This window comes from Procambarus clarkii, chromosome 6, assembly GCF_040958095.1.
Source record: "Procambarus clarkii isolate CNS0578487 chromosome 6, FALCON_Pclarkii_2.0, whole genome shotgun sequence".
In the NCBI taxonomy this organism is placed as follows: Eukaryota; Metazoa; Arthropoda; class Malacostraca; order Decapoda; family Cambaridae; genus Procambarus; species Procambarus clarkii.
The window spans coordinates 28,082,818-28,092,817 of record NC_091155.1 but is presented as its reverse complement, the minus strand read 5'-3'; the positions used below and the strand labels follow the sequence as shown (position 1 = coordinate 28,092,817).

The following is a 10,000-nucleotide window of genomic DNA, read 5'->3' as shown; positions in this document are numbered from 1 at the left end:
GATGGAAGAGCAGAGGGAAGGGGGGGAGAGGGGAAGAGATGGGAGGGGAGGAGAGAGCAGAGTGAAAGGGGGTGTGGAGTGGAAGGGGAGAACTGAATGAGAACTGGCAACTGTGGAGAGTACACACAGCAGAATGAAATGTTTATTTGGATATGGAGAGACAGAGCACCCACCTGCCTGCTTGGTCTGTCTCTCCCCCACCACCCACCTGCCTGCTTGGTCTGTCTCTCCCCCACCACCCACCTGCCTGCTTGGTCTGTCTCTCCCCCACCACCCACCTGCCTGCTTGGTCTGTCTCTCCCCCACCACCCACCTGCCTGCTTGGTCTGTCTCTCTCCCCCACCTGCCTGCCTGCTTGGTCTGTCTCTTCCCCACCACCCACCTGCCTGCTTGGTCTGTCTCTCCCCCACCACCCACCTGCCTGCTTGGTCTGTCTCTTCCCCACCACCCACCTGCCTGCTTGGTCTGTCTCTCTCCCCCACCTGCCTGCCTGCTTGGTCTGTCTCTTCCCCACCACCCACCTGCCTGCTTGGTCTGTCTCTCCCCCACCACCCACCTGCCTGCTTGGTCTGTCTCTTCCCCACCACCCACCTGCCTGCTTGGTCTGTCTCTCTCCCCCACCTGCCTGCCTGCTTGGTCTGTCTCTCTCCCCCTCCACCCACCTGCCTGCTTGGTCTGTCTCTCCCCCTCCACCCACCTGCCTGGTCTGTCTCTCTCCCCCTCCACCCACCTGCCTGCTTGGTCTCTCTCTCACCACCACCACCCACCTGCCTGCTTGGTCTCTCTCTCACCACCACCACCCACCTGCCTGCTTGGTCTGTCTCTCACCACCACCCACCTGCCTGCTTGGTCTGTCTCTCACCACCACCCACCTGCCTGCTTGGTCTGTCTCTCACCACCACCCACCTGCCTGCTTGGTCTCTCTCTCACCACCACCACCCACCTGCCTGCTTGGTCTCTCTCTCACCACCACCACCCACCTGCCTGCTTGGTCTGTCTCTCACCACCACCCACCTGCCTGCTTGGTCTGTCTCTCACCACCACCCACCTGCCTGCTTGGTCTGTCTCTCACCACCACCCACCTGCCTGCTTGGTCTGTCTCTCACCACCACCCACCTGCCTGCTTGGTCTGTCTCTCACCACCACCCACCTGCCTGCTTGGTCTGTCTCTCACCACCACCCACCTGCCTGCTTGGTCTGTCTCTCACCACCACCCACCTGCCTGCTTGGTCTCTTCCCCACCACCCACTAAGTTGTGTACCTACATGTCTTGTTCCTCTGCTGATACATATGGTATATATATCTTGTTTAGATATCTTGTACATCTAAAGATATCTTTAGATATACAACGATATTTCTATATTTAGATATCTTGTCAGTGGGGTGGCAAGGCCAGCGTATTACGAGACTCCCATACACCAACTCTACTTTAGTACTTACTGAACACAACTCTACAAACTCTTGACCGCTTCATAACAACTAAATCCCCCCAAAAAGTTATATTCTTAAGTCTCTAAAATTTGAATAAAAACTGGAAAATAAAAAAAGCAACATAGTTTAGACCAAAAATCCCAGAGGGAGTTAGGGGCCCCTATTGGCTCTATGACATAAAATTGGCAGGAATCCTGATTAAAAAAAAGTCCGGGGAATATGGCTTTTTTGGAGAAAAAAAAACATGTATGGCTTTTGCTTTCATTTTTCAACAGCTTGTTGGGGGGTATTTGGGCAGCTTTTGCCAGCTTACTGCTTGGAATATGTTGGGTGTAAGCTCCGGGGCACCGACCCGGGGCACTGTGGGGGGCGACGGGGGGGTGTGTGACCCCGGGTCAGCACAGCCATCGTAGGATAAAAAAAAAGGAAATTGTGGAGGCTGGGCAAAAGCTGGAGGTCAAAAGACAGGAATTATGGAGGCCTGGAGCTGGCGGCTTTTGTACCTGGAGAACATAAAGGTCATGATCAGGGGGAAACACACCTGGTTAACGCCCTTGTGACCTGTGATTCATGCCCCAGTTCCAGGGCACACCACCTTTGTTGGCGTGTTGCGGGGGGGGGGGGGAGGGGGGACAGGTGTTGGCGTGGGGGGGAGGGGGGGCAGGTGTTGGAGTGGGTGGGGGGAGGGGTCAGGTTTGAGCTGTTACCAATCGGTAACGTGTGAGTGTTGATAGACAGCTGCCCCGAGAGAGAGAGAGAGAGAGAGAGAGAGAGAGAGAGAGAGAGAGAGAGAGAGAGAGAGAGAGAGAGAGAGAGAGAGAGAGAGAGAGAGAGAGAGAGAGAGAGAGTAATAACACCAGTAAGAATATAAAGTGATAACGAAGCAATAGTGGTGAAGGTGCACCTATGGAAGATAACGAGAGTACTCGCCAACGTGAACGGGGAGCTGGTACTCCAGCTTGGGTCTCAGATTAAGTGTTGATTAAGCTTAATGTTCCCCCCCCCCCCTGGATCTTAACGAGCGGGAGAGATAAAGCGGCTCCATCTGTTACTGTGTGTGTGTGTGTGGGTGTGTGGGTGTGTGTGGGTGTGTGTGGGTGTGTGTGTGGGTGTGTGAGTGTGGGTGTGGGTGTGTGTGTGTGTGGGTGTGTGTATGTACTCACCTATATGTGTGTGTGTATGTGTGTGTGTGTGTGTGTGTGTGTGTGTGTGTGTGTGTGTGTGTGTGTGTGTGTGTGTGTGTGTGTGTGTGTGTGTGTGTGTGTGTGTGTGTGAGTGTGTGTGAGTGTGTGTGTGTGAGTGTGTGAGTGTGTGTGTGTGTGTGTGTTAAACCTGCTCATTTAATTCGTTCCATTTCTCAATACTCTTACGTTAAAAGAAAACCTTATATCTACACCTCACCTGAGTCTCAAGTTTCCATCCACACCCTCTTGTACTATCGGTACAAGAGGGTGTGGAAGTGTTGTGAACCTTTCCTCTTTTTCCACTCTGTCAATCCCCGTAAGTATTTTACACGTCTCTATCATGTCCCGCTCCCACTCTCGTCTTATATAGCGTCGACAGGTTTAGTTCATTCAGTCTCTTCATCCCTCGCAATTCTGGGACAAGCATTTTTGCAAATTTTTTAACTTTTTTGAGTAATGTGATTCATTAGATGGGGAGTTTTCACCTAAGCCTCTGCTGCTGATGTTATTTTGTTTATATGTACCTCCGGAGTTAGGTTTGGTGTTAGGTCTACTCCCAGGTCGGCCGAGCGGACAGCACACTGGACTTGTGATCCTGTGGTCCCGGGTTCGATCCCTGGCGCCGGCGAGAAACAATGGGCAGAGTTTCATTCACCCTATGCCCCTGTTACCTAGCAGTAAAATAGGTACCTGGGTGTTAGTCAGCTGTCACGGGCTGCTTCCTGGGGGTGGAGGCCTGGTCGAGGACCGGGCCGCGGGGACACTAAAGCCCCGAAATCATCTCAAGATAACCGAGGTCTCTCTCTAGTCAGGAGGGAGTTTCCCTTCATTGTGTTCTGTTCTTTTAGTCTCCTGACGCCTCTTTCCATTTCAATCACTTTATATTTGCTGGTGATGATCTAGAGTGTGTGTGTGTGTGTGTGTACACTCCAATATGTTCTTGTAGTGTGAGCTGTAGCTCTTGGACCCCGGCTCGGTAGCCCCTGGGTGGTCTAATACGATGGCTCCTCATCTACATATCTATCTTATTATATTTTAAATTTTGGATGGGATTGGCCGCCAGTGTTGCCTTCTATAGTTCATTTCATTTCATAGTAATGATGTGGTGAAGTAAGTTATCGCATATCTATGGCTTATCTGTCTATTGTGGCTCATCTATTTATTCTAGCTCATCTGTCTATTTTGGCTCACCTTTCTATTCTGGCTCGTCTGTCTATTCTGGTTCATCTGTTTATTCTAGCTCGTCTGTCTATTCTGGTTCACCTGTCTATTCTGGCTCATCTGTCTATTCTGGCTCATATGTCTATTCTGGCTCATATGTCTATTCTGGCTCATCTGTCTATTCTGGCTTACATGTCTATTCTGGCTCACCTGTCTATTCTAGCTCACCTGTCTATTCTAGCTCATCTGTCTATCTCATCCATGCCATCACTTTTTCTAGTGCTAGTCCTTTCTCACGATGAGTCACAATAACGTGGCTGATGATACGATGACCAGACGACACACCAGAAGATGAAGGGACGACGACGTTTCGGTCCGTCCTGAACTATTCTCAAGTCGATCATCGATTTGAGAATGGTCCAGGACGGACCGAAACGTCGTCGTCCCTTCACCTTCTAGTGTGTGGTCTGGTCATCATACTTCAGCCACGTTATTGTGACTCATCGCCTGCATCATACGACGGGAGAATGATCCAGGACGGACCAAAACGTCGTCGTCTTCTCAATTTCTCATGTATGGTTTGGTCATTAAACATTTTATCTTTTTTTCTTCACACGCGATCATTTCCCTGTGAATTTTAAATATAAGAACATGAGAACAAAGGTAACTGCAGAAGGCCTATTGGCCCATACGAGGCAGCTCCTATCAATAATCACCCAATCCCACTCATATACATGTCCAACCCACGCTTGAAACAATCGAGGGACCCCACCTCCACCACGTTACGCGGTAATTGGTTCCACAAATCAACAACCCTGTTACTGAACCGAAATATTTCTTAAATTTTCTTTGATTTCGCGTTTTCTAGTTGTGTCTCCCTCTTTTCTCCTTTTTTCTCTTTTATCCTTTTCTTTCTCCTTTCTTTTCACCTCTGTGTCTCCCTCAACAGGGCACTAGATGAGGGACTCGACGTAGGGTCGTCAAGTGTAAACAATACAAAATCAAAACGTGAAATCACTGTGATTGGCTGACAGCTCTGTCTTTGAACCTGTGTTGTTTACCATATAAATTAACGATTTAGATATACGAGTGAAGACCTACATTAGCAAATTTACCGATGAGACAAAAAAGGCGGGAGATATATTGAGAAGCTGCCTCGCATGGACCAATAGCAGCTGCCTCGCATGGACCAATAGGAGCTGCCTCGCATGGACCAATAGGAGCTGCCTCGCATGGACCAATAGGAGCTGCCGCGCATGGACCAATAGGAGCTACCTCGCATGGACCAATAGGAGCTGCCTCGCATGGACCAATAGGAGCTGCCTCGCATGGACCAATAGGAGCTGCCATGCATGGACCAATAGGAGCTGCCTCGCATGGACCAATAGGAGCTGCCTCGCATGGACCAATAGGAGCTGCCTCGCATGGACCAATAGGAGCTGCCATGCATGGACCAATAGGAGCCGCCTCGCATGGACCAATAGGAGCTGCCATGCATGGACCAATAGGAGCTGCCTCGCATGGACCAATAGGAGCTGCCTCGCATGGACCAATAGGAGCTGCCTCGCATGGGCCAATAGGCCTTTTGACGCTTCATAGATTCTTATTTTCTGATGTAATAAACTAAATGTGTATAACACGATGACTTACATTGGTGAGTCGCTGCAGGTGATGAGTGAATACTCCTGCTGTTACTCATCTCATCACCTTCCTTGGTGATTCATCGTGGCTGTTTACTGAATCACCTCACTGCTTCTTGTTACTCTTTGTTATCTGTACTGCTTCCAAAGGCACTTGTTTAATGGTGTCTTTGTTATCTGTACTGCTTCCAAAGGCACTTGTTTAATGGTGTCTTTGTTATCTGTACTGCTTCTGAAGACACTTGTTTAATGGTGATATTGCTTTGATGTTTGACTCTTGAGGCGAGAAAAGAGCCAGACTGTTGGTGGATCACTGAAGGATCAGGCAGCTGGTGGATCACTCAAGGATCAGGTAGCTGGTGGATCACCCAAGACTCAGGCAGCTGGTGGATCACTCAAGGATCAGGCAGCTGGTGGATCACCCAAGACTCAGGCAGCTAGTGGATCTCCCAAGCCTCAGGCAACTGGTGGATCACCCAAGACTCAGGCAGCTGGTGGATCACCAAAGACTCAGGCAGCTAGTGGATCTCCCAAGCCTCAGGCAACTGGTGGATCACCCAAGACTCAGGCAGCTGGTGGATCACCCAAGACTCAGGCAGCTAGTGGATCTCCCAAGCCTCAGGCAACTGGTGGATCACTCAAGACTCAGGCAGCTGGTGGATCACCCAAGACTCAGGCAGCTGGTGGATCACTCAAGGATCAGGCAGCTGGTGGATCACCCAAGACTCAGGCAGCTAGTGGATCTCCCAAGCCTCAGGCAACTGGTGGATCACCCAAGACTCAGGCAGCTGGTGGATCACCCAAGACTCAGGCAGCTAGTGGATCTCCCAAGCCTCAGGCAACTGGTGGATCACCCAAGACTCAGGCAGCTGGTGAATCACTTAAGACTCAGGCAGCTGGTGGATCACTCAAGACTCAGGCAGCTGGTGGATCACCCAAGACTCAGGCAGCTGGTGGATCACTCAAGGATCAGGCAGCTGGTGGATCACCCAAGACTCAGGCAGCTAGTGGATCACCCAAGACTCAGGCAGCTGGTGGATCACTCAAGACTCAGGCAGCTGGTGGATCACCCAAGACTCAGGCAGCTGGTGGATCACCCAAGACTCAGGCAGCTGGTGGATCACCCAAGACTCAGGCAGCTGGTGGATCACTCAAGACTCAGGCAGCTGGTGGATCACCCAAGACTCAGGCAGCTGGTGGATCACTCAAGGATCAGGCAGCTGGTGGATCACCCAAGACTCAGGCAGCTAGTGGATCTCCCAAGCCTCAGGCAACTGGTGGATCACCCAAGACTCAGGCAGCTAGTGGATCACCCAAGACTCAGGCAGCTGGTGGATCACTCAAGACTCAGGCAGCTGGTGGATCACCCAAGACTCAGGCAGCTGGTGGATCACCCAAGGATCAGCTTGTTAGGATCACCGGGTCGTTCACGCCGCTTATTAAGTCATGTTACAATGTACGGATTTTGTAAATATGATTTTCCAAACAAAAGTTGATTTTACACAGGTGACGCTCGATCAGGTGGCTTTTGAGTCATATTGCGATCAGTGTTGTTGGTTTGTTGTTACACGGGTGTCGTATATGGGGCAGGGTGTAGGGGGGGTTATGGGGGTGTAGGGGGGTTATGGGGTGTAGGGGTGGGGTTTATGGGGTGTATTGGTGTGGTTTATGGGGTGTAGGGGTGGGGGTTATGGGGTGTAGGGTGGGGGTTATGGGGTGTAGGGTGGGGTTATGGGGTGTAGGGGTGTGGTTTATAGGGTGTAGGGTGGGGTTATGGGGTGTAGGGGTGGGGGTTATGGGGTGTAGGGGTGGGGTTTATGGGGTGTATTGGTGTGGTTTATGGGGTGTAGGGTGGGGGTTATGGGGTGTAGGAGTGGGGTTATGGGGTGTAGGGGTGTGGTTATGGGGTGTAGGGATGTGGTTATGGGGTGTAGGGGTGTGGTTTATGGGGGTGTAGGGGTGGGGGGTTATGGGGTGTAGAGCGGGGTTATGGGGTTGTAGGGGTGTGGTTTATGGGGTGTAGGGTGGGGTTATGGGGTGTAGGGGTGGGGGTTATGGGGTGTAGGGTGGGGTTATAGGGTCTAGGGTGGGGTTTATGGGGTGTAGGGTGGGGTTTATGGGGTGTAGGGGTGGGGTGTAGGGGTGGGGTGTAGGGTGGGGTTATGGGGTGTAGGGTTGGGATTTAGGGGTGGTAGGGGTGGGGTTATGGGGTGTAGGGTGGGGTTATGGGGTGTAGGGTGGGGTTATGGGGTGTAGGGGTGGGGTTATGGGGTGTAGGGATGGGATTTAGGGGTGTAGGGGTGGGGTTATGGGGTGTATGGTTTGTTTATAAGGGATGTAGGGGTGCTTTTGAGTTTTTTTATGTCGTGAGGTGGAAATAGGTTTGGAATGACCCATGGTCCGGGTTCACTACCCGGATCGGCGGGTCGGTGTGGGTTGACCCACCCGCCTCTGGCTCTCTCCAGCGCCCTGATCCGGCCCGGGTCAAAATATTTTACATTACCGACGAATTAAAAGTTTAATTTCAGCATTAGCCTGGCTTGCCAGCAATTTGAAATGGCATTATGATTAATTACGGCCGTGAACAGTGCAAATTTACATATAATTGGCTGGGCTGTTAGTCTGATCTATAATAACAATGTTTGTCACGGGCGTATGTTAAAAATAATTAGTAAGAATTGCAGTGTTATTTATGAATGGGAAAACTGTACAGCTGGAGAGATATATATACAGGGAAATTGGGATAACAGTATTCACCTCGTTGTTAACTGTTATGGCCGCTATAGTGAGAACTACTGCCGGTGTCGTTATCAGAGGCATTGTTTGGTAACGGGAGGTGACGGGGGGGGGGGGGGGGGGAAGGTCTAGGGGATGATTAGGGTGAGGGAGGGAATTTGTTACAAATTTCTCTAGGTGGTGCTCAGAGGTCTAGGGGGATGGGGGGGAGGGGGGGGACAAGCTTACAATAGGGTCGTTAACGATGCTGAAGCTGCTCTGGTTGGCTTCTCCAGCCCAACCACTTGGACTGGACAGTAGAGCTACGGTAGAGCTTCATGCAGGTCGGCGTTCAATCCCCGACCATCCAAGGGGTTGGGTACCATTAATTCCCCCCCTTCCCATCACTAACCCTTATTCTGACCCCTTCCAAGGGCTATATAGTCGTTATCGCTTGGCGCTAGTTCCCTTCCAGTTCGACCACGAAGGAAGGAGTAAGACACGAAATTCCTTAAGTACTTCCTTGGGGGGCCTGATAGCTGAGTGGACAGCGCTCTGCTCTAGTAATCCTCGGGTACAGGTTCGATCTTCGGTGATGGCAGAAACAAATGGGGCAGAGTTTCTTTCACCCCCTGATACGCCTGTTACCTAGCAGTAAATAGGTACCTTAGAGTTAGACAGCTTTTACGGGACGTTTCCTGGTGTGTTTGTGTGTGTGTTTGTGTGTTTGTGTGTGTGTGTGTGTGTGTGTGTGTGTGTGTGTGTGTGTGTGTGTGTGTGTGTGTGTGTGTGTGTGTGTGTGTGTGTGTGTGTGTGTGTGTGTGTGTGTAAAAAAAAAATTAGTAACAGTTGATTGAAAGTTGAGAGGCGGGCCGAAAGAGCAGCGCTCAACCCCCGCAAGCACAACTAGGTGAATACACACACACACACACACACACACACACACACACACACACACACACACACACACACACACACACATATACCAAAGAGCCAGAGCTCAACCCCCGCAAACACAACTAGGTGAGTATATATATATATATATATATATATATATATATATATATATATATATATATATATATATATATATATATATATATATATATATAACGCGGAAAATCCACAGAGAAATGGAAAAGAGAGATGAACGTTTCGGCCGATCTGGGCCTTTGTCAACACCGGTCTGGTGTTGACTCTGTGGATTTTTCGCATACAAATGATCAGTGTTTCGTGATCGTCAATTGCATATATATATATATATATATATATATATATATATATATATATATATATATATATATATATATATATATATATATATATATATATATAGGAGTACAACCTCTGGTGCAATTGTAGGGACATGTTTGTTATTATAGTTATTTATTTTTGTTTTGCGGTACGTAAAGAGGAGGAGTGTGGACTGGGCTGTGTGCTCTACCACAGTGGAGGTCAGATAACATTAAGATCTCTTGAGGTTAAAGTGAAGATGTCCAGCTTTCATTACAGGTACTTGCATACACATCTGGAGAACCATTTAGGAATTATATTGCCTGTCGTCGGATATCTCCAACGCCGTTGCTATTTAATCCGTCTGCTTGATACCTGATTGATGGGGTTCTGGGAGTTCTTCTACTCCCCAAGCCCGGCCCGAGGCCAGGCTTGACTTGTGAGAGTTTGGTCCACCAGGCTGTTGCTTGGAGCGGCGCGCAGGCCCACATACCCACCACAGCCCGGTTGGTCAGGCACTCCTTGAACGAAACAATCTAGTTTCCTCTTGAAGATGTCCACGGTTGTTCCGGCAATATTTTTGATGCTCGCTGCGAGGGTGTTGAACAACCGCGGACCTCTGATGTTTATACAGTG

General features: G+C 49.9%; 1 protein-coding gene across 1 annotated transcript in view; it reads left to right on the top strand.

The window, feature by feature from the left end:
* The first annotated feature begins 5,417 nt into the window (after positions 1 to 5,417).
* The window catches only part of LOC123748169 (circumsporozoite protein-like), a 5,057-nt gene continuing 474 nt past the window's right edge, over positions 5,418 to 10,000 (top strand). Inside the window, exons 1-2 of the mRNA XM_069311045.1 lie at positions 5,418 to 5,491; positions 5,699 to 6,883. Coding sequence (XP_069167146.1) covers positions 5,418 to 5,491; positions 5,699 to 6,883 — 1,259 coding nt within the window. The remainder of the gene's footprint in view (positions 5,492 to 5,698; positions 6,884 to 10,000) is intronic.